Below are 24,998 nucleotides of genomic sequence, written 5' to 3' on the forward strand. Positions count from 1 at the left end.
ATCTTAGCTAATCACATCTGCAACGACCTTATTGCCAAATAAGAGCGCATTCTGAGAGACTGTGGATTAGGACTTCAATTTATCCTTTTAGGTGGACCGAATTCAAACCACAGCAGTGACGCTGATGTTCTGCAATTCACTGTGCACAGTGGTCTGTGGCCTCTACGATTCCAAGAGCCCCAAGTGACTGGAGCTAATGGGAAGGAAGTTTCTGGAACCAGCAACATTACTGGTTTTAATCAAGAGGTGGTGTGATTTCTCAAGTTCTTATCCTAAATAAAGATGTAGTGTGTGTAGCAGATCTCTAGTAAACAATGACATCTCTAGAATTAAACAGCCTGATAACCTTCTAAGGAACAGCAAGAGCCCTTGCTGGTGTGGCTCAGTGGATTGAGCACCGGCCTGTGAACCAAAGGGTCACCAGTTTGATTCCCAATCAGGGCACATGCCTGGGCTGCAGGCCAGGTCCCCAGTAGGGGGTGCTCAAGAGGCAACCACACATTGATGTTTCTCTCCCTCTTTCTCCCTCCCTTCCCCTCTCTCTAAAAATAAATAAATAAACTCTTAAAGAAAAAAAAAAAGGGAGAGCAGGAACAATTTAAAAATTTATGGTCAACAGGTAATACATTTTTCCTAAGAGCTGGTTTCTAACCCACATAATAGAGAGATCACTGAGTAAAAAGGTAGGAGAGGTGGGTTCGAGTCCGAGTCATAATGGCTGCTTAAGCAAATCGCTTCACCTCTCCGAAACTCATTTTTTCTACCTAAGAATTTGTTCTGTGGTGGGAGTACACATCACTGCCTGTCCTGCCCACGAACCTGACGAAACAGGGCCTTACAAACTGTTCCTGCTGACTAAGAAGGAACCATGTCTATACTTTATCCCACCCCTGAAATCAGTTGAGGTGGGCAACTGATTCTGGGTGACCCACCCAGAGGTTTCACTCGGGGGCCTCTAGTGCCTCCCAAAGTTGAACAAGTCAATCGTAATTCTGTCAGGGATTTAAAATTAGGAACCAAGAAACTATGAAGTGTTAAAGTGGGGGCGAGAGCTGTAAGATAAGGAGAGGAAATTGGGGCCAGAAGGCCCTGGTGACTGCATAAACCCCACTTGTGGGTTTCAGTGTTACCAGTAATTAGGTTAAAGGTTAATTAACCCTTTCCATGAAGCTCACACCTTTCAGCATATCAGTAACACATATTTATTTATATCTCATGTCTCTGTGTAATATTTCTAACAACACTTAACCCAATTATTAAGTGCGAAGCATTTTATAATTTCTCATTTAATTATTCCAACAACCCAATAAAGTAGCTTTCCTTCTCCTAATTTTACAGGTAAGGAAACTTTAACGTTGTGTTCACACCCCTACACCTTCCAGCTGTTCTGTTGCTCGTGGACATGGATGGCCATCTCAGAAATGCCTGGAACCCTCAGTCATGGCTTTCAGCTCTCAGAGCCTCACCGTGCGTGATTCTGGCCTCATGTGAGGCTTCCGAAACGTGGTGACTCTTGCTTACATGGTCCCTCAAAATTCCCAGAGGACAGAGAATCAAGGGAAGCATTTTAAGGTACTTGATCTTCTGCTGTCTTCAGCCTTCTCCGCTCCTGACGGCTGAGAACTCTTCTACAGGCCATGGTGCCGGGGCAGAGAACAGAGAGAAAGAGAAAGGCCCGAAACCAGTAAGAGGCAGCAGGCGCCTCGCGAGTACTGCCCGCCTCTGCCATCCATATCTAACGCTCTTCCAGTCTGCAGGCACGGCTCCCCAAGATGGAGGCCACAGATGCCCTGAAAGCATTACTAAAAATGTAAGCACACGGGGGACTTTCAATATGAAAACACTTTAGGAAGCGATAAGGAAAATTACTGCATAGGATGCATCTCATTAGTCTGGGCCTGAAAAGCTTTCAGCAGCAAGTCCGCCGCCAGTCCCGGGGGGAGAATCCCACTGAGGACCTTCCTCTCCAGCAGAGGAATCTGCTCCCGGACCGTGGGGTGGGCCCTGAAGTGCTCCAACACGCTCTCCTGGATGAGATTCCACATCCAGACCTTCTGCTGCTGCCGGCGCCGGGCGGTCAGCTCCCCGCTGGCAAGCGTCAGCTCCCGGAACTCTCTCATCTTGTCCCACATTTCGGTGATCCCCTCTCCGCTTCTGGCAGAAATACGAACCACCTATTGAAAGGGGGGAAACCAGCACTGAGATACGTACAACGACAGAACACGCTTTCCCGGGGACTTTGATGCTTGCCAATTCATTCTTACAGTCGAAGGAAATTAGCAACGGCAAAATGAGACATTTCATTGTTGTGTCCAAGGTAATACACCGAGGTAACTTACTAGGATTCCTGAGGGCACAGCAGAAATGAATTACTGATTCAAGGCCCAGTTCTTTAGCCCAGAGATTGATCTGGATTTAGGATTGCTCAGGTGGTCTTCAGAGGCCTCGTGGAGGAACTGTGAGAGGGTCACAAGGGTGAGGAGGGCCCTGCTAGGTAGGTTTCTCTGAGGTCTGATGCCAGAAAATGGAACTACGTGAGAGGCTCGGTCACAGCTGCCTGATTCAGGAAGTGCAGGGAGCCGAACATCCCACACCTGCGCGTACACAGGGCTCTGGACCCAGCAGACCAGGTGCCTGGGGGAGACTGGGAGCGCAGGGCATGCCATCACTGTTCTCGTTACAGCGATTAGAGCGCAGCTTTTAATGACAGTGTCCTCCCGCGGACGGCGCTGCCCACGTCAGTATTATTGCCTGGCTTGTTACAGGACTCTTCTTCTTCTCCCTTATTGGAAACAGCACCCAACAAGCCTGATGGGAAGTTAATCACTTCAAGAGCCTTTGCTCTCTTATTCAAACCTATTATAGACAATCAAATCATTAATTGCTCCATAATCTTAAGGAGGCTCCTTCCAGAAGGGATTTGCTATCACTTTCAAATGGCTGAAGCCCACCATTAAGCGATCTAATCTATCACCTCGCATCTCGGTTTTGACATCTGCAGGTTGAAGGATTGTATCTAAAATCATGACTATATACTCTGGCCTTGTCGTAATTCTTAAAATTGTAATCTCTCATACAAGCAAAGACTGAGTCTACGTCTGGCTCGGGACTTCCATCCCCCGTACCCAGAGCGCACTCAGGGCGAGAGGCGCGGGCTGGCGCACCGGCCCACCTTCGGCTTCCAGACTTCCGAGCGCCTGCGGAGCAGCTTCAGTGCGCTCACGTACTCTGCTTGGATCCTGCGGGCCGGCACTATCAGGTCTCCGTCAGATTTGGTGACAGCTACCAGATCTGCCATCTCAATTATACCTCTTTTGATACCCTAAAGAGAAAGGAAGGAGAAAGTGATTAATCAAAACCATTTAAGTTAATTTAATTACAGCAACAAAAGGGGGGGGCACCAATCGACGCTAAGATTTTGGAAGTCATATACTTCATTAACTAAAGTTTTCTCTGCGTCTTTCGCTGGTACTCTGAGGTACCAGGGATCACAATTACTCAATAGAAACTACTCCAAAGCACCATCTCCCGGTACTATGCAAATCATCTGGAAAATCTCTTCTAAATTTAGAGGCTAACATCTTGAAATACGTTCAGAATTGGAGTGAATGTATCATCAAGACACAACATGACTGAGTGGCAGGAGATGGCTCATACAGCCCCATGATGGATTCTGCTTCTCATGAGCTAACAGTGCAAGATGCAAAACCACCCATCAGCAAGGCGCTTAAATAGAAAGCATACCCATCACCACATTCTGCATATCTAGAAAAAACGTCTTGCAGGTTTTCCTTAAATGTACTGGTATATAGCTTTTTCTTTTTTTCCAATTTACTTTTGAGGGAAAAAACCTGATGGCTAAAAATGCCTCAATCTCTTGATTTAAATTACGTTGCATAAAAACACTAGCAATCCTAAGACAAACCTTATTTGGAAAATGTAGATTTTTGCACCTAAGATTAAGATTTCTTTTCAAATGCTCTGAAACATAACGTTCAATGATTAAATTCTAATAGTTAATATTTCTAAATTGCAGCACCCATTGTCTGCTGTCACTATATTTTTAGAACTAAAATTCTTTGTATAACAAAGAATTCGTCTGGTCTTTTTCCAAGGTTCCTGGGAAGTAACCTCTAAATTCTTGGAATTTCCTGAGTGACAGGGTGTCTTTATTATTCACCATGGGCGCCTGGGCCTGTCCCTGAGTCCAGAATGGGAGCGGCCTGCACCAGAAAGACCAACCATGTGACTGGAGCCTGACCTCTGGGGAGGGGCGGGGCGGGGACAGGAACGGGTGCGGGGGGCTGAGTTCAGTCATGTGGACAATGACCCAGTGAATCATGTCCATGTGAAGAAAACTCAGTAAGAACTCCAGACCCTGAAGCTCGGGCGAACTCCCTGGCAGGGGATGTGCATCGATGTGCCAGGAGGGAAACATGCCCTGAAGACAGAGGAGCTTCAGGTTTGGGACCCTTCCAGGCCTCTCCCTACATGTCTCTTCATTTGGCTAGTCCTCATTTGTATAATAAAACTGTACCTGTAATACAGTGCTTCCCTGAGTTCTGTGAGTCATTCCAGTTCATTATCAAACCTGCGGGAACCCCCACACTGGTGGCCAGCTGGTCAGAGCTGCGGGTGGCCTGGGAACCCCCAAGCCCGCCGCTGGCCTGGTGTCTGGAGTGAGGGCGGTCACGAGGTGGGCAGGGCCCTCCGCCTGGGCAGGCTGTTGACTCCAGGCGGCCCCTGACAGACTGGCACTGCGGGAGGACAGCACGAACCCTACTGTGCAAGACAGGGGCGAGGGCTGTGGGGTCCCAGGTAACACAAAGGGGTATCTTCTGCGGAACTTCCCCACCGGCTGTCCTGCAGAGACCCAGGCGACCGGGGCCCCTCCCCGCTGGGGCCGCCCACGCACACCAATACTCCGTGTCACAGGTGGCCAAATCGACGCGGAGTCACTGGCTTGAGGTCATAAATCCTGTCGCTGTAAGCTGGGAAAAATATACCTTCAACAAGTATTTTAGCCGATGTGAATGTTGCTGTTTCTTTCCCTACACTGATACCAACTTAGTTTACAAAAACACATCTGAAATAACATCTGTACTTTCAGAGGTGTATACTTTGCATTTTGGGGAGGAAAAAGGCAAAACAATTACCTGCAATTCATCCCCTCCTGCTGGTGGCAGTAGTAAAACAAACATGTCAACCATATCAGCAACAGCAAACTCCGACTGACCCACACCTGAAATTTTAAATCACAACTACACACTAAAATATTCACAGTAATTTGACTTTCTCAACTACATTGACCATCATATCCATTCCATTTCGTTCACTCATTCAATCACCCACTCGACCTGACCCCACTTTAAACACCCCGCCGCTAAAGAATGAAACGCCACTATCTCAGCCTACGGGCAGACCCCTCTCTGTCCTTCCCCTCAGTCTCAGTCTTTGGCTGAATGAGAACCTCAAGGCCTCCTCTCTCACCTAACTCCTGCAGCTCTCTCTTGGCTCCCACCCATCAGCGAGCAGCTTGGGCGCTGTGACTCTCATCTCGGACTGTGCCCGTGGATGACACCTTCCGCTTTCCTGCCGCGCCACGCTTCCGCGTCGGCCCTGCAAGCCCGCGCCCGCCCGCAGGTCAGCGCTGTGCTCTGCGGTGCTCCGGCCTCTACGTGCACACTGCGCGGACCGCTCAAGCGCCGATCTAAGGCACCACGGTGGCATCACGGGCTCCCGGCATCTACTGCAAATTCCTCAGGGCCCTATAAAGGCAATGCCCCTAAGGGCCCTCGGTCAGCTTCCCTCCCATTTCTCAGCGGCCTGCACTCACTCACTGTCCCATAACCTGGCCCCTGGTGATGGCCTCGGCACCGTGAACCCAAGCTCTGCCCTCCCGCCTCCTCGCCAGTCCCACTGCTACAGTGCGGGCTGAAGCTGCCCTGCGGTCCTTCCGTGCTCTGGGCCCCGCTCCGCATTGTCTCTAACCTCGCCTTTGTCTACAGGCGCTTGTCCCTCAGCACATTGCACGAACTGCACTCATGTCTTACTCATCTGAAGACCAAACAAAACAAGTAAAAACCAGCACAAACTCACAACCTCCTCCAACCATCACCAGACTTCTCACTTTCTCTTTAGAGCTAAGTTTCTATAAAAAAGCAATACGCACTCACTGTCTTCCATGTGACTGCTTCCCATCGCTCAGCCCCCCTAAATCTGACTGCCACCCCCACTCCCCTAAAGCCCCCTCTCCTCCCTCGGAGTGGCAGGGGCTCCTAGCTGCCCATGCAGCTTTTGCTCTTTCCTTCTTCTCTACCACGGCTGAGCCCCCCAGTGTCATTAGGAGCATCAGTGTACCAGCTGAAAGGCTGCGGTCACCAGACCCCCTCTCAGGAACAGATGATTAACGACTGGAAACAGCCCATTAGATGGGGTTCCCAGGAAAGGCGTTTTCTTCAAAAAGGGCTCGCCTGGCCAGGAGGCACACTCTCCTGCCTGCCCTTCTCCCTCCCTCCTCTCCCATCTCCTTCCTTCTGCTCGACTAAGGATGTGACAGAGTCACAAGCCATCTTTAATGACAGCAGAGAGAGAGAGAAGCCTGGCACATGGAGGGCAAGGTAGAACCCCCATGCCTGCTCAGGGCACCGACCTCTAAGCTTCTTTTATTTACAAAAAATAAGCCTCTTTCTCGTTTGAATCAGTTATTTGCGTCTCTGGGACAAGCGGTCAAATGCAACTTCTAGGTACTTGGTGTTTATGGCTCTACTCACCCTCGATTCTCCTGCCACCGCTCGGACAACTCTCCCTCCATCGCTCTTAGCTGGTGGGGCTCCTGGCCTCCAGTCCCATCTCTCTCACCCCCTGCCTTCACACTCCTGCTCTGTGTCCTGAGCACACTTCAGTCCTCTGAACAGGCCCTGCTCCCTCATGCCTGCGTCTTTGCAAACGCCCATAATCCCATACTTCATGTAACTCCGATTCTTCCTTCAAAACTGAGTTCAACTGTCACCTCCTGGAAGTCTTCCTTGATACCCTAAAGCTGATTCAGGTTGTGTCACAAACAATTATCATTCAGTAACATAACTTACTGTTTCTCCACAGGAATGTGAATTTCTTGGGTTTCCATTTCAGTATTTTCATCACATGTGATTATGCAATAGGGATATAAAAATGCAATAAACGTGGTCCTGTTTTCAAGGGGCACCCAACTACATTAATTGTCTTAGCAAACACTGCAGACATGAAATGTGTTTAAGCCAAACAGGTGTATGCTAAAGTACTGTTTCTGTAGGTCATTCAGGTGCTTAGCGGTCTCCTCTGGTACTTATGGCGCATCGCCTTGTGTAACAGTTATCCAAAGGCATGGCTTATTTTTCCTCTCTTAAAGGGCAGGATTATAGCGTATGTACTCAAATCTCCTAGAGAGTCTAAGATATCATGTATTTAATTATACCTTTAGTAATATCTGCTGAATGAACAGATGAAATTAGCTGTCACTCATGTGTACACACAGTGCATTAGAACAGGATTTTGTTATGACGCAGGTCACACTCACCTACAGTCTCAATGAGAATGATGTCGTAGCCCCCTCCTTCACACAGCAGAATAGCTTCATTGGTGGTCCTTGTCACCCCTCCTAGAGTACCTCTAGTGGGAGATGGCCTGATGTAGGCATTCATATCTCTTGATAACTCAGTCATTCGGGTTTTATCACCCAAGAGTGATCCTAAAACGCACAGTTACATTTTATAATCATGGAACACCTATAAGGGCCAATTATCAATTAGCCAGGTCCTAGGGAAAGCGTTTTATGACATTTCTCCCAAAATCTCAAATTGTATTTCAGATTATTGAGTTTTTCACCCACCGAGTATACACAATGATACCAAATTAAGCTTGTTTTTTTTTTTTTCTTAGCATTTCAGCCCCTCAAAACCTGTAATGGCTTCCCAATGACTAGAGGTTCAAATCTAGCTTCCCCAGCCCTACCTAGCCTGTCCAGTTGCCAACCACTAGTCCCCAAACCAATCTTGCACTCCAGCCAGGGGGGTTTCTTTACTGTCACCTTAACCTTACTGTGCTTATCGTTCTAACATCTCTGCGCTGGGGTGGCACTGCCCCAGGGGAAATCTGGCAATACCTAGAGATATTCCACTTGTCACAACTGGGGGATAGGGTGTTGGTGGCTCCCGGCGGGCAGAGGCTAGGATGTTGCTAACCATCCTTCCACGTGCATGACAACAGGGATGCCACCAGGGCCAAGGCGGAGAAGCCCTGCTCTAAGCGAAGTCCCTTGCCTATAGGACCATGCCTTACACATGCTGTGTGCTGAATGCTCGTTCACAGCAGGCGAGTATCTGAGCGCCTATGGTCATGTTTCAGGGCTTATGGCAGTATTTTGGGAAACATCAATATTTGCAAATTCTGGAAGACTGAAAGCCCTAGAACTTCTGAAATCACCTTTGGCCATGTATTAGCATTTGTAAGTATAGTGCTGTTTTAACCTGAAGTTTAATTTTCACTCTGCCTAAGAGCTAACTTTTCCACATAAAGTTGATACTAACCATTGAGAAGTTCCTTAAAGACATGCTCTTTTCCCAGTTCAGACTTCTCGTAGATACTAATTCTGGAGCATAAATACACCACATATCTCAACTACCTCAATTACTGCACTTAAAACTTCTTTCTAAAGTAATTTTCTGCATGAAATCATCTCTGTATAAGTCAACAATCTGCCAAAACTATACTTGAAATTATTCTCCTATAGACTCTAACACACTGAACCACACATTAGGAAATTACTCTCCCATGTAATTGTCTTTACCAGTGAATCCAAAACTGTTGGGTGCAGGCCCTTAGTCTCAAAGCTACTGCAGGGGATCTGTGCATGCAAAGCACAGGTTTGCTTCTTAAACCTTAATGTAGTACCATTTTTCAAATGTGTATACTAGAGTGCCCTGTTTATCCTTATGCGCTTTTTTCTTTCAAAGTCTGTATTTTGTTTTACCTGAGAAAGGGAACCTCATTTTCGGTTTGAGAAAGTTCAGGAACCACACAGCTCTGCAACTTGAAATCAGACTCTCTTGATCACCATTTCTGCTAGTATTACTTCAAGCTATTATTTTCTTTTGCTACTGCAAGTATGCAAGTATTCTAGAATATTTATTATCAAGGTGCAGGAGGAAAAAACCTTCTCACCAATATGGAAATGAGGGCCACTATAAATTATTTGTTGAGGTATGCACCTTTAACAAAGTTCTTAGAGTGTAAATAAGGCACTATATTAATTGAATTTAATCTTGAACCTTGTAAATATAAATTTTACTTTAGTGAATTTTTATTATAGTGAATCAAAAACTGTGAATGTCCTCAGGTAAATTTCTCAATGGGTGGTAACAGGAATTCCATCCACCTCTCTATGAACCTAAAGACCCAGAAACAGGATTATATCATCTTTACACTTTAGCCTTAGACCCACAGTACACAAACCAAACGCTTCCACAAAGCGCGCTGTACTTCCCCTTTCACAACACACATGACTCTGCAATGGCCGTGTTTCCCTCATACAGCATGAAGCTCCGTAAGGCCTGAGGACTGGGTCCAGCTCACCGTTAGACAATACAGTACCTTCCTCGCGCAGTGGCTGCCTGTAGCAGGCAAAGGCAGGAGGGAAGGGGGGAAGGGGGGAAGGGGGGAAGGGGACCCACCCTCAGGCGTGACAGACAAAGGGATGAAACTTGCTTTTAATCATTTTCGACTTCTGGCCATGTTCTCCTAGCACTCAAAGTGCCCAGGCCGCTCCTTGATCCTGGGCTAATCCTGCCTGTAGAGCCCAATCCCCCAAACTCCCTCCCTCAGCCTCCACCTGGCCCCCCCAGAGCTCCTCCTCCCTCGGTGAGGCCACACTTGGCCAGAAGTCACCTGACTGTATATTCCCACCAAACTGTAAAGGAGAGCCCAGCCACGCCTGCTCTGCTGTTTGAGACTCCGCAATACTCACCACCACTAGCACAAGAAGAGGGGTCCACGGCCAGCACGGAGAGCTTGTGCCCCCTCTCGGTAAGCATTTTTCCAAAATATTCTATGAAGGTTGATTTTCCAGCACCAGGGGGCCCAGACAATCCTATAGTGAAAGAGATCTTCTGATTTAATGAAATAAATGATGAGTTCTATTAAAATATTAGACTTCCTTCTGTTTCTCCTAATTTATTAAAACCATCATGATTGTATTTTAACATTTCCGAAAGCAGTAAGCGAAAATCCATTTGTTTATCTAGTATCTGCGTAATAGAGATATAGGAAGGAAGCAATTCTGAGTTCCATATGTTCACCAAATTCACTTTTTTAAATTACAAACTGTGATTTCCCTTTTTCACTATAACATAGGCCTTTTGGGGCAGATTTCATTGCCTGTGTTGTTAATGTGCTGGACTTCTACAGCGCCTGCCCACCTCTCATCAGGGTCAGCGATTGTCCCGCCTACGCCATTTCTGTGCGCGTCGTCCTCCCCTTGGAAAAAATAACTCATTGCTCTAGAAGCTGCTAGCGATAGGGAAAATAATTTCCTATTTATAAAAGATATTTTTCATCTCGCCTGTAACTCAAAGAATATAACCTGAATCTTAGAAAAAAGAGTTTGTCTTTAGAAAGGCAGAGGGCATTATGCTAAGTGAAATAAGTCAGGCAAGGAAAGACAAACACCATATGGTTTCACTTGTATGTAGAATCTAAAAGACAAAACAAAGGAAACCATACCAAACAAAAACACAGAAAAATAGAGACCACAGGGATGGTTACCAGAAGGGAGAGGGTGAGTGAAAGGGCAAAGGGGAATATAGTCAATAATAATGTAGTAAGTTTACGCGGCAACAGATGCTTACTAGAATTAGTAGGGCGATCACAATGTAAGGTATAAAAATGTCAAATCACTATACTGGACGCCTGAAACTAATATAAACACTATAAGATTGTAAACCAACTACATTTAAATAAAAAAATACATTTAGTGAATAAAAGGAAGGAAGGTAGGAAGGAAGGAAGGTAGGAAGGAAGGAAGGAAACAAGCTTATATGCAATTACAGAAATGAGTCAATTGTTTAAGAAATGAAGTGAACATCTAATATTTTTAGACAGCAGATGAATATGGTCTCTCCTTTACATTTTGGTATCGAGATGGCTGTGCTTGGAGCCAAACCACTTCAAGTAACTCTAACAAAAAGTACCTGAAATAAGGAAGACTTATCTCTAGAAAGACAAATGAAACAACACAAGAAGGAGAATTCTAAAATATGACAAGCATAATTATAGTTGAGTTAACCACAAAAACTGGGTATTCACTTTAGACTAGTAAATCAAATGACTACTGAGAGAAAGGAGTAAACTGGTCAACAGCTCTTCCTATTCATACTTCTGTTCTGGGAGCCATAGCAAGATTCTTGCCAGTAGAAATCTTACATTGTTCCTTTAAAATACAGAGCCTTGATTCAAATGGTCAGGCATCTTTTCTCAATATACCAAGACTAATATTTACAATGAAAAAGCATTTAAAATTCATCACAAAATTCTGAAAGAAAAGTAAATCCCCATTACAATGCAAACCATTTCGACGATTTTTTTTTTAAAGAGAATTTTTTTTAAAACATTTCCTGGACATTAAAAAAAAAAAAAAAAAAGACTGACCCACTCGAAATGCTCGTGGTTTTCCTTTATTTAATCGCTCTTGCTCTCTGTGGTAGATCAGTACTTTCTGAAGAAGCACCTGGGCTAACTCTTTTTTCCTTTTGTGAGTTGATTCTATAAGAGTTATGGCCTCTGCTAAGCAGGCCCTTTGCCCTTGGATTAAACCCGTATAAAGTTTATCCACAAATCTTTGTTCTTTATCAGAAAGTCCTTCTGTGTGTCCCTTTAAGGTTGTTTGTACGCATAATGGTCTCTTTAAACCATTTGACAGCAGCATCCACTTTGTACAATGGAGTCCCAGGGAGTCCAATGGCCGAGCACATGGACTCCCTGACCTGAGATGAGCACTTGAGTGGAAGATGAAGTGGTAACGTCGGAAAGGTGTTCTCAAAAGGCCTTTTAGGAAATGCTGGTGAGGATGTTGTAGCAGCACGGGAATATTCATTTTGTTTGTAGCTGGAGAAAACACTGGACGTTTCTCGGCTCAATGTGACTTGTAAGTTCCTAAAAGAAAGAAAAACATATTTTTCCCAGTTCAATATACAATTAGGATACTGAAGTAGTAAAACTACAAGCTTTGTGTTTTCCCTATATTCTAAAACATACATAATCAGGGTTCTTGATAGTCAAATGGGTGAAAGTTTCTTACCGAACTTAAAAGGCCCCTCCTTTCCTACAGTTAATATTCAGGATAACCCAAATCATGAAACTATCGCTCTACTGTGAAGAGCAATGTAAATACATATTTTCTCCTAAACAAAAAACAAGTAAAACAAAAACCCATTAGGGTAGAAATTTTATGTCATGCTTATGTTCTTCTGTGTGTAGACCTCATAATCATCTTAACAATTTTCTCAGATCAAACATACCCTATTCTGAAGCTCACTCAACATGCTTTTTAAAAATCCCTTTGATGCTGGCCTTTTATTCGTTATCTACACAAGATACGTGATTAGGTAGCAGTGCAGGCACTTGAGGTGTAAGTTTAGATAAAGCATGTATTCAGGAGACTCACCCTAAGCACAGACATTTGCCAAGCATGGCCTAGCATAAGCAAACAAACAACAACAAGCCGTCATGTGAAATGAATTGTGAGGACGCTATTCCAACCACATCAGTGTACCCCAAAGTGTGGTCAGAACCGCGTGCGCGCTCATTAAAAACACACGTTCTCAGCCCCACAAAGCATAATCTCTGCAGGTCAGCACAACTCAAGTTTGAACCACTATCGGACTGAAGATCCTTTACTTTGACTTACTGACCTTCTCTACTTTAAACTGTACTAGACGATGAAAGCTAAGTACGCCGAGAGTCAGGAACGTACAGAAATTATGAGCCTTGGTGACTCTCACTTAAGCTGCCATGGCCTTGGCCATCTTACTTCACCACCCTATGCCTCAGCTTCCTCTTCAGAGAACAGGTAAGAGAACAGGAAGCCTGTGAGAACAAATCAAGTTCACCTAAAACAGTAGGAACAGTGTCTAGCAGAGTAAGAGCTCAATAAATGTTAGCTTTTATTATTATTATACCAATTTATAAAACTTTAGTAAAAATTAGGTTAGAGACCTAGCTTCTAGTGACAAACACAAATTTACAAATGATACATATAGGCTACCAAGTTTGGGTTTATGATTATTTGAAAACTCTGGCTTTTGAGTACCTCTACGCACAACGCACTAAATTATTTTATTGCTACAAAGTACCTCTCTAAATTGTATTTCAAGACCAATCAACACAAATTAATTTTAGCTAAATAACATTTTATTAGGAAAAAAAGAAATGTTTTAAGTTTGTTTATTAGAACTGAAACTGCTCATCATTTTTCTGTTTGGGGTGGGAAGGGAAAGTTATGACTTCTGTTTGTACAAAATTAGTCTTATTCTAAAAGGATAATGTATAAAAATCTGTAAAAATGTTTCTAAAAAACAATTTTAAAACATTCATTACTATCCTTCACACAAACACTCAAAAAGACATTTAAAACGAACAAAACACAATTGCTATGGTAAAAAACAAACCTTTAAGATAAAATTCAGAATTTTTATAATTTTAATGAGAAATATCTAATAACTGTTCCTGATTTAATTTTTATTTTTGCCATCACCTATACCTTGCTTCCTTTTACATTTAGATTTCAAGAGAATCAAATTTGATGAGTCCTTAATTTAACCAGTTATTACAAGCATCAGTATTACATTCAATGTATATTTACAGGTCACTTTCTAAATTAGATATAAAATTAGCCATATACTCAAAAACGTAGTAAAAAGAATTATGTGCAAGGTGAAAACAGTGATGATCACGTTTTAGCTATGCTTCTATGCACAGAGATTCTATCAGAATCATCATCTTAATGGCTAGTAACTATTTTTAAGCATGGAAGATTTTTTTTTTAATCATCCATATACTATAATAAAAATTGGGTGTCTGAATGCACATCTTTTACTTTTTTGCCTGACAAACTCCCACTTAGTTCAAGCATCACCTCTTCTAAGGCATATCGTCTCCCGCCTTACCCAGGCGGTCAGATGTTCTATCTCCAATGCTCCAAACCCTTTTATTCACATTTCAGGTAGAGTATTTGTCCTCTTACATTCTAATTTATCCATTTATAGACCTCTCCCCACCAAGTCTCATCCCTCAATTCAGTTGACAATCCTTCCACAGAAAGGACAGTATCTTATTCTTGATTTCCTCAGAATCTAGCACAAGGCTTGGCACATGGTAACCTGTTAATAATTCTTGTTAAAGGTTCATGAATTGACACTCTATCTACTTTATGTTGTTCTATAAAGAAAAGTTTGAGCAATAATTTTAACCTGAGAATCTTGACTACAAACATTCTACTGTCCAAGTTCCCTGCTTTGAATCAAAGGATCTTTGACATCTAACTAATTTTCCAAAACAGAAAGATAAGTGTGTAAGGAATCAAAACCCAGTAACAAGAGCTTTACTAGATGAAAATATGTCCACTTATAATAATGCAAATAACATTCCCTAAATGAGATGAATAAAAATCATTTAATAGTTTACAGATTGATCCAACATTTAAAATAGTGATTTCTTACAATTTAATTGCAGTCTTTCTCAGAAAAATCCATGTCTGACAAGGGAAGCTCTCTGCCATTTGAGGCCAATACAAATCTTAAAGGTCTTTAAGTGAAAAGAGCGAGCCAGGAAAAGGATGTTACCATTTTATTCCATTCTTTTGCCAAAAATCAAAAAACTATCCCGATGTACGTAATTCTAGGCTTTTAAACCTTCCAATCTCTCCCCAAGGGCCGATTTTCTTGGCACCCCCGAACCCTGTGGACCCTCAGAGTGGCAGAGCAGCAGCCGCTACCTTTCACGGAAGGGTTACTACGTTTGAGATACTGTGCATGCATTTCCTCCGCTGAGCCTCACAACGCAGATGAGATTCTATCTTACAGGCAAAGCTCAGGAAGGCTACATTTATTGACCTAGGTCTCACAACTAGTGGCAGAACTTGGGAAAAACTATGGTTTTCAACTCTAGATTATTTTATAAAAAGAGGAGTGTTGTCATATCACATCAAAGGAACACTAAATAACTCTTTACATTTGAATATGGAATGATGATGGCAGGCTGTTTATCTTCATTTTCTTTATCTTTTCCTCCCTCCTTTCCTCCCTCTCTTCTTTCCTTCCCTCCCTCCCTCCCTTCCCACCTCTTTTCATTCCTTTCTTTCTTTCACTTAGTCCAAATGAAAAATGACTTTGGATGACAGCTGGGGGGTGGGGGCAGGTGGAGAGACTAAGCAAAAAGGAAAAAGGACTCATGGACACAGACAGCAGGGTGGTGATTGCTGGGGGGACGGAGGTGTAAGGGGACTAAATGGTAATGGAAAAAATGGAATAAAGATTAAATTTTAAAAAATTATTTTACATTTCCTGTGCAAACCTTATCAGTAAGAGATCCCAATAATGTATTAGATGACAGGCCAAGTTTCTAAAAACTTTAAATTTTGTTTTTTTGCTCCAGAAAATAATTCACACCTGATAACTAAGTACGTAACATATTTAAACCGATTAATTTAACCAATCAACCAGATTTTAAAGGGGTCTAGCAATTTTAGAAAAGGCAATATAACTCAGCCTTGTAGGAGCAATTCTGTACCCTTATATATGTCACAGGCACAACAGACTAAGTTGACCGGAGCGGCAAAATCACAGAGGCAGGGAGGACTTCCCGCCTGCTTGAGTGGCTACGCATCTTTTCCTTGTGGGAAGGAATCAAAGAAATTGGCCAATAATCAAATCAAATAATTTCAATGAATTTCCAGGATTCCCGGGACTATAGTTTCATCCTACGGTTTTAATCTGAGCGTTTGCAACATTCAGTAAGATACCTCAAAGCACTGCCATTCCTAATGAACCAGTGTCAACGCACTAATACACAATGGAACGCATCACTTGGGCCAAAATACTGAAGTGGGTTAGGAAGTGCACCCGTCCTCTACAAGAAGGTTCACACGACACCAGCATTCTAAGGTTCACATTTGTTTTCCTCCAAAATAGCTTGATATCCATTCCCTTCTCTCCAACCTCATTCCCACATTTCTCTAATGGCTTTCAAGCTTTGATCGCAGTCCATGGAGAGAATTACACTCCTATCAGTCAACACACAGGCATATAAATAAAACAAGTTTCACAAAACATTACATACCCTTATTACATGCGACACTCTCTAATCCTGTCTTTTTTCTATTCTATTTTTTTTTTAATGTAGATTGCAATCTACCGATGGGTACGACCTTAATGAAAAACCCCAATCTACTACAGTCATCTCTATGATCACTAATTCTTCTTCCATACAAGCACTTACCTTCCTAAAATATAAATCGGATTATATTACTTACTCCTCTGCTTAAAATATTTGAAAAGTTCCCTCTGCCTCATCTGCAAAAAATGTTTTGCTGTGATCCAGCCATTCATTCACTCAGCAACTATTTATTGAGAACCTACTACACACCGGGTCCAGCGCTAGGCCTTGGAATACATTGGTATATGCGCCCAACATGGCTCCTTACATCATGAGCTTTACAATTCAGCCAAGACGGTCATTACCTAAATATTTCACACTCTTTTTTGAGTGCTCTTCTCCACCTCTCCCCTACTTTTACCACATCACTGTAACTACTCTGATCTGCACCGAGGCCCTGGAAAAAGCCACACTCTTTTATACATGTTGGCCATTGTCTTTGATGTTTCTTCTGATTAGAATGCCCTTATCTCCTTTGATTGTCTCACAAATTCCCCCTCGGCCTTCAAGAATCAACTCAAGTGTTTCCTCCTCTATCACAGGACCCTGGACCCCTTTCCATGCCTCGTCAGTTGTCACCCCTATCTCCTGTCACCACGTACTCGTCACATTCCTCTATTATAGCAATGATCACACTGTTTTGGGATCATTTTTTAAGATGTCAGTTTTGCTTTGACTATGACTTATCTTTATACCCACATCACACTTTATTGCTCACTGAATAAATGAATGTGTGCTGTAATTTTGTACGGGTCAATAACTCCATTATGCTAATTATTCAGTTAATCAAATGTTTGAAAACATACATTTTTCTAGATTTTAAAGTAAATACCTATATTTCTTTTAAGGACTTTCTTTTAAAAGTAGATTTCAATATATGGACGCTGTCCTTCATTAAAAATTTGCTCAGCAGCAGCCAGTCTGACTTGGGATATTTGTCTTGAAATTGATCCAGTGAATATTTTCAATTTCAATAACTACTCTGGCAAGAAAAAGCACACAGGATTTCCAAAATCAATACATTAGGTCAGTGTCCGCAGCGCAGTACAGTTCATATAGTCAGTGCAGTGTTATACCATGTGTTTCTATTCCTCAATGCTAATCATTTTTTATTTAAAGATGAGCTCTCAGATACCACTAATCTATTTAGTATCTCCTACCACCCCCACAGAAGGCTGTACTTTCTCCTTCTCAAATAATTTCAGGAAATTTTGGTAGAGCAGGATTACTTTTTAAACAAGCAGCGTTTAAATAGGTCATTGTTATATAAGTTATATGGAACACACACTGAATTCATGCAGGGAACATTCTCAAGTTCCCTGTCCACTTTACCTTTTTTCACTTTGGCAGTTAAGACTCAGATTTCCCAATTTTACTTTTAGGTTTCAATCTACTTGGGAAGTCTCTGTTTTTCAAAATTCCATCACCATTAAAAGTTTTCGTTTCTACTGTTACTACCCTAATCCAAATCTGAACGAGTCTTAGGAAGCTGAGACTAGCCTAGCTATGAGACCTGGGCTATCTCCACTACTCTCCGTATGAAAATATTAAGACCAACACATCAAGGTCACAGTACGAAGTGAAATAGTGTGCATGCGAGAGCAGAGGGCCTGGCATCAAGCAAGTGTGAATTAACTATAAGGAACCTTCCTTCTCATTCCCTGTCTTCAGTCTTCCATCTTGGACTTCACAGCAAAGCTCATACTGAACTGTGAATGTGATCGATCTCCTCACTATCCACCTCGAATTCCTCCACAGATCCCACACCCTGGGACAGTGGTTCTCAAAGTGTGGTCCCCAGACCAGCAGCATCAGCATCAACTGAGAACTGATGAGAGAAAGAAATTCTCAGGCCCCGCCCAGACCTTCTGAATGGGAAATTCAGGAGGCGCCAGCAATCTCCAGTCATAAGCCTTCCAGATGATTTTGGTAAATGTTCAAGTTTTAGAACCACTGACCCAGAATGAACTCCAGTCTGGCATTGTAGGGTTTCCCAAACAAGTTTTCTTTCATTTACTGCACTTGCTTTCTCAGACCCATTTATTCTAAAGTTTACTCATTATCTCTGCTTACTTTCTCCACTGGGTTTTATTCACCTGTTATGTCCCCCTCTAAAACACCTCTCCTATTTAACCTAGCTTAAATCTTACTGTTTTCTTAAATCCTTAGCTGACTACCAGTTTCCAGGATTCTTTCAATTCCAATTATTTCTGAATACTTTGGTGATAATCCGCAGAAGTCACAAACTGCCTTTTCCCACCTCACAGAGGGTGTGTGAGTAAACTGGTTGACAATAACATTTAAAAATTTTTTAGCCCTGGCCAGTGTGGCTCAATTGGCTGGGCGTTGTCTGGCAAAGCGAACAGTCACGGATTCAATTCGCAGTCAGGACACATGCCCTAGGTTGCAGGCTTGGTCCTCCATACGAGAAACAACTAATTGATCTTTCTCTCCCTCTCTTTCTCCCTCCCTTACCCTCTGTCAAAAAAAGAAAAATTTTAAATCACATAAAAATACAGATCGGATTTTTCAGGCTGTACTGGAGAAAATCAAGTCTGTTGTGTGTGAGGGACCCACATTCCCACACGGCAATCATCCGCTGGGATGCAAATGTTTCGAGCACTCACCAGCACCGTCCAATGGCAAATACAGGTTTTCATTAGACATCTTTTAAATCTAAAACCGTGATTGCCATTTCTTAGTTATGTAACTTTTCATGTGTTTATTTTGTCTCTAATAGAATACTAGTCTTCAAAGAACTGAACTTTTCCTGTTTTTCTGTTTAATTCTTATTATATTGAACAAAAATGTGAAGTGTTTACTATATCCTGGATGACCTCAAGGTGACTTAGAATCTGCACAGACCTTAATGAAACTTGGTTTTCTATCAATTTGGAAAAGTTATAGTCTGTTTTTTATTTGGTTTTCCAAGGTATATGTACTAGGGCACAACTCTTAAGAAAGGTAATAAGAAATATCATTTAGTTTAGGTTGCCTTTCAATTTATAATGAGAAATACATTTATTTGACTACAGTATGTTTGCTGGAAGAGTTAGCCCATGCCTGGGCACAGTATTTGACAGACCTAGATACTGTTTAAACGCTGTTACATACTGGATTTTATTCTACAAAAGATGAGTTTTACTTTCACTCTTTGGCACTAGCTACACTGGACATAGCATGCTACGGTTAACCCTTCGCCAGGGGTGGCAGGGGCGGAGGGCGAGTCACCTTGCTGTGATACAACGGGAAGCTCACAGACCCGCCCAAAATTATGAAAATTTACAAACACCGGTTTCAGAGCACTTCCTTTTTAAGGAGAGAACCAACGAACCTTCCCTTTGAGCTCATCTGGCGATGCTTGCCAGTCCTCGCATCCCACACACCCAACATCACCCAATTCAATATTCTTCTCTTCCTTCCCCCACCCCAATCCTCCAGGGGGCGCCCCTGAAGCCGAGGGGGCTCCCACCCCACGCCCGGCGGCCCGTGGCGGGAAGCCGAACACCGATTCCGGACACAGCGCACACCCCCACCCCACACTCACCCGCCAAGGCCAAGGAAGTACAGCTCCGCCCCGCCCCGCCCCGCCCCTTCCGCAAGCCAGGTTCCCCCCCCCCGCAACCCCGCGTTGGCCAGGCCGCGCAGGCGCAGCACCCAGTGTCAGGCGCGTGGGTGACAATTGGCGGCAGGGGGCGTGGCTAGGGGCCTTGCCGGCTTGGCAGCGGGATTCCTCCGTGTGACGGGTGGAGCGTGTAGGTGACGGCTTGCGGGACTGTGGTGGAGCGGTGGGAAGTTGTGGCAAAGTGCAGTGGTGGAGGGGAGCTTTTTTTTTCCGAGTAGCTTTTGCTTTTCTCCAGGTCTGGATTGGATCTCGCCTGGAAGGTCCGAGGGTAACCTTCCCCCACTCCCGGCCTTCGCGTTTCTCGAGGCCAGGGAAATGGAGCCAGAGTCCGGCCCCAGGCTCTGCGTACTCAGACCTCCTCCCTCCGCTTCCGCGATCTTCAAGTATGGGGTCGAGAGCGAGACAACGGATGTTTGACAAGCTGTTAAGAAAACTCAGACTCCGTAAAGCAGTTTCCAGCCTGTTGGAAGAAATGCTCAACGTTCAGCCGAAATATAGCTCAAGTTTTTAACCCATGGCGTGGTTTTTAAAGGCTGAAGGTCTCTCAGTTTATTTTCAAGGTCACCCATTCGGACTCGCGCTCATCTCCTTCGGAAGGTCACCTGGCGGAGGGGCGCGGGGGGGGCGGGGGGCAGGCGTCCGGAAGGCTCTTGCCTGAAATGGAGATGAAAACGAGCGTGCTTAAATATTTGCTACCTCACTACAAGGCAGAATGGTAACTAATATTTTGAAAATCTGTGAAATTATCTAATAAGTAATAAAACCTGAGTTCTTGGATTTTTAGGAAAAACTCAAAGTCTCCAAAGTGGTGAAATAGAATGATGACAGCATCAATGGGCAATAACAAGGATCAATTTATGGCTAATAAAAAGTCATAGATGGGGGTATATTATAATTAGTATCTGGAACCAAGACTACAATCCTCACATATGATTTGCATAATTGCTTACATTTGTGAAGGGTTAGGCCTTCCTCAGCTACTTGGTATAGGTTGATTGTTCATGAAGATAGAACAATAACAAATTTTCCCAGGGTCTTCATTATTATTTAGACTAAACGCCACCACTTTTACCCCAGAGTAATTGTAGAACCAAGAATAGTCCATTGCAAAAAATTAAACGAGTCCAAATGAAGCAGAAAGTCTAGTGGAAACACTGAAGTAGACTTGGTTTCAAATCTCGGCTCCTGGACACAGTAAATAGTATATAGAATTTGGGAGAAGTTAGTTAATTTCCTTAAGTTAAGGTTGCTTATCTGTATAATGGAGGGTTTGGGGTTTTTTTTCTTTCTTTTATTTTGGGGGGTAGGTGTTAAGTTTCATGAAAGCTCAGTTTGTATAACCTAAGGAAATGAGGAAGTTCATTAGAAAAGAGTTTTTTAATCCTTACCTGCTTTTTAGTCTATGAACTCTTAAACACCTCAGTGAATTTCACTTTTTTTTCCTTGTAGGTGTTCCCTAAACTATGTTCTATCTATAGAACATTAGTCCTTTGCAAAATGTTAATAGGTGTTTCATGGAAAAAATTTCCAATGTCAATATTGGGGAAAACACAAACCTATGATGTTATTGGAAGTACACCTTTGAAGCATTCTCGCCAAAAAACATTTAGCCTGGATCTGTAAGAAAACAGATAAATTTAGAATGTGATGTGTTTGGACTTTTCGATAATGTCAGTATCATGGAAGACAACAAGAGAAGATAGGACTGATCTCCATTAAGGCAACTGTGAACTGTATAAGATTGTGGATTTTACAGGACATTTTGTGGATAACGGGAAATTGGAACATGAAAGTGTAATAGATATATTGGTGACTTAAATTTTTCAAATATCATGATACTGTCTGTGGTTATTAGATGAATGCTTTTGTTCTTAGGAGATGTATGCTCAAGTATTCAGGGGTGAGATCGTGTGTGATACCTGCAGACGACTTTTAGATGGTCCAAGCCATAAAAAAAAAGGTGTGTATATAGGCTGAATACATGGCACTACGTTAAGTGTAGTTCTAGGTGAATAATACAGTTCGCCCTTGAAGGGTACAAGGGTTAGGGGTGCTGACCCCCTGCACAGCTGAAAATAAAACTTTTGATTCCTCAAAAACTTAAATACTAATAGCCCAATTGACCAGAAGCCTTACTGGTAACATAAACAATCAATTAACACATATTTAATATTGATTTCTTTCAGGTCCAAAGGATGTTTTGTTTTATGGGATAGGCAAAGTTTTACAATTTATAAGGTCATCATTCTTGCCCTGTAAGGACGCTAGAAACCCATTTCTGCCTCCCAGCAGATGGCAGCAAATCAATACTCTATAAGGTGCAATAAAATTGTAATTTTCTTGTCCTGGTAAATGTTCTGCGGGTTACAGATTGTGGCTTTTTTTTTTCTTTTAGCTAGAAGAGCAAAAAAAATGTTGCTGCCAGTTGCAGGAATTTTACATCAATTTATCAACTAGTTGGGAGAGCGTTTTTAATTTATGTGACTGAATTTTATTACATAGTTATATGTATTAATATTGTTCTTCATTGCTTGCCTGTCACAGAACCAAAAGTCCATTTGTAAGTGGTTCTGTTGAAATGACAATAATGCTCTTAAGTTACCTCCATAGATAAACAATACTCTCCATAGCCATTAATTAGCTAAGAATATCCATTAACACACAGCATTTCAAAATTTATGGGATACAGATAAAGTATTCTTGAAGGAGAATTTATAGCTTTTTCATTACTTTATTAGAAAGGAATTTGATTCAATGAGCTAAGTCAAAATCAGCAAAAAGATCCACGTGCTACGTGTGGGACATAGCCTCCTTTTCTATATCATACAAAGCTCTTAACAAAACAAATTTTAAAATAAATAAAACCAAATTACCAGTGTCTGGAATGAAAGCTCACTAAAGATCCTATAGACATTAAAATAGTGCTTCTCAACCAGAGGCATATCTCCAAGGAAGATTTGGCAACGTCTAGAGACATTTTTGATTTTCAAGATGGAGGAAGCTGCTGTCAGCATCTAGTGGGAAGAGGCCAGGATGCTGCTAAACATTACTCTGAAGTGCACAAGACAGTCCCCCACAGCAATTTTCTGGCCCCAAATGTCAGTAGTACTGACGGTTAAAAATTCTAATTAAAACCATAAAGGGAAAACATTACAAACAAATACAGGACAATAAAATGTGATACTTAGAAGAAATGGACAAGTTTCTTGAAAACACAAAACTACAAACTGACTGAAGAAGAAATAGAAAATCTAAGTAGTTGTACATCTATTAGAGAATTTGAATTTATAATTAAAAACCACTTTACAGGGGGAGGCAGAGACAAATGTATTTAAAAAGTAAATAAATTTAAAAAATGAAAAAAAAAATAAAGACTATGCTTTCCACCTTCAAAAAAAAATAAAAAAAAATAAAAACCACTTTACAGAAAAAGTTCATGCCCAGGTGACTTCACTAGTGAATTCTATCAATATTTAAAGAACACAATGTCTCAGTTTACAGAAACAAAATTAAGGAGAATATTATCCAACTAATTTTATAACAGCATTGTCCTACTAGAAATATCTGACAAAGATACCAGAAAAAAAAAAACCCAAAGACCAATATCACATTAATATAGAAGAAAAAAGTCCTATACAAAATACTAGGAAATTGAACACAGCAATGTAGAGAAAGGATAAATACAATGGCCAATTGGGGCTTTCCCCAGAATGCAAGGTTTGCCCAGCATTTAATAAACAATGTAATTTACCACATTAACAAAGGAGAAAAATCATGTTATCTCAATAAATTCAGAAAAAAGCATGACATTTATTGCCAGTTTATGGTGAAAATCATAAAACTAGAACTAAAAGAAAACTTCATCTTATAAAGGACATCTACAAAAGACCAATAGCTAGCTACTTTGTGGTGAAATAGTCAAATCCTCAGATTAGGTAGAAGGTGAGAATGTTGCTCTCACCACTTCTATTTGACTAGGTTTTAGGTAGTGCAGTCGGCAAAAGTAATTAAAAGGTGTAAAGATTAGAAAGTAAAACTGTCTATTCACAATTGTCTATGTAGAAAGTTTTTTTTAGGAAGTATTGTCTTGAAATTCATAGATTAATCTAGATTGTTTTTAGATTAATAGATTGTATAGAAAATATTTTAAATCTGCTAGAATTATTGAAATTAGTGAGCTCACAGGATAAAAGGTCACAGTATATATAAATCAATATTTTATGTATCAGCAAGCAGCAATTAGAAAATAAAATTTTTAAATATACCATTTATACTAGTACTCTAAATACTTAGGAATGAATTTAATGAAAGACACAAAGGAGCTATGCTCAGAAACTGCAAAACATTGCCAACATGAAGGATCTCAACAGAGATACACCACATTCATGCACATAGGACATGCACCACGAAAGAATATATTCTGGGCTATAAAACAAGTCTCTATGAGGATTCAAGTCATACAAAAAACAATTTCTGACCGCAATGAAATTAAAATAGAAGCCATGAAGCAATTTCTGGAAAATTCCCAAATTTTAATAATCAAGGGCCTAGATTGCTTAGACTGCTGACCTGAGAAGTTCAGGTTGACACTGAAGACATTTTCCTTCTCTGCACAGCAGTTGGGTCACATTGGAATTGATTGTGGATGTGTGAACGCCACGTTCTAACCAACCGCACTAATTTGGCACTGCCGGTAGGGTGGGGTATGCTGGGAGCAACCACAGATGGCTGTTATGGACTTGCATGTTGCACTGAAACAGCTACAGCATATTTGAAATTCATGAAATCATTCCCTTTTTTTTTTTCCATCAAAGTCTGAAAAAATACTGATGAAAAATCTGGGAACAAGACTGAGGGTGTAGTTGACAAAACAGAAAATCTGTTCCTAGACAGCTTTTGATGAATTTAA

The 24,998-nt window shown here is 42.0% G+C and overlaps 1 protein-coding gene across 1 annotated transcript; it reads right to left on the reverse strand.

Annotated features, from left to right (window-relative positions):
* Nucleotides 1-1,117: 1,117 nt before the first annotated feature.
* Nucleotides 1,118-20,047, reverse strand: MMAA (metabolism of cobalamin associated A). The gene is made up of 7 exons (XM_054595900.1): nt 20,012-20,047; nt 11,683-12,186; nt 10,004-10,126; nt 7,559-7,729; nt 5,157-5,242; nt 3,173-3,322; nt 1,118-2,174 (listed from the first exon to the last, which is right to left on the reverse strand). Exons 2-7 carry the CDS (start codon nt 12,125-12,127, stop codon nt 1,866-1,868), a joined length of 1,284 nt encoding a protein of 427 aa, XP_054451875.1. The 5' UTR covers nt 12,128-12,186; nt 20,012-20,047; the 3' UTR covers nt 1,118-1,865.
* Between the last annotated feature and the right edge of the window lie 4,951 nt (nt 20,048-24,998).

This window comes from Pteronotus mesoamericanus, unplaced genomic scaffold, assembly GCF_021234165.1.
Source record: "Pteronotus mesoamericanus isolate MK-2021 breed Mesoamerican mustached bat unplaced genomic scaffold, CSHL_Meso_final contig_163, whole genome shotgun sequence".
NCBI lineage: Eukaryota > Metazoa > Chordata > Mammalia > Chiroptera > Mormoopidae > Pteronotus > Pteronotus mesoamericanus.

What these genes read in the sequence shown, in the direction of transcription:
- MMAA (XM_054595900.1), bottom strand. Translation starts at nt 12,127, where the DNA reads ATGAATATTCCCGTGCTGCTACAACATCCTCACCAGCATTTCCTAAAA. An exon ending in CAGGAGGGGATGAATTGCAG is followed by an intron (nt 3,323 to 5,156) that starts GTAATTGTTTTG and finishes CTTTCTCTTTAG; the next exon opens with GGTATCAAAAGAGGTATAAT. An exon ending in CGGAAGTCTGGAAGCCGAAG is followed by an intron (nt 2,175 to 3,172) that starts GTGGGCCGGTGC and finishes CCCTTTCAATAG; the next exon opens with GTGGTTCGTATTTCTGCCAG.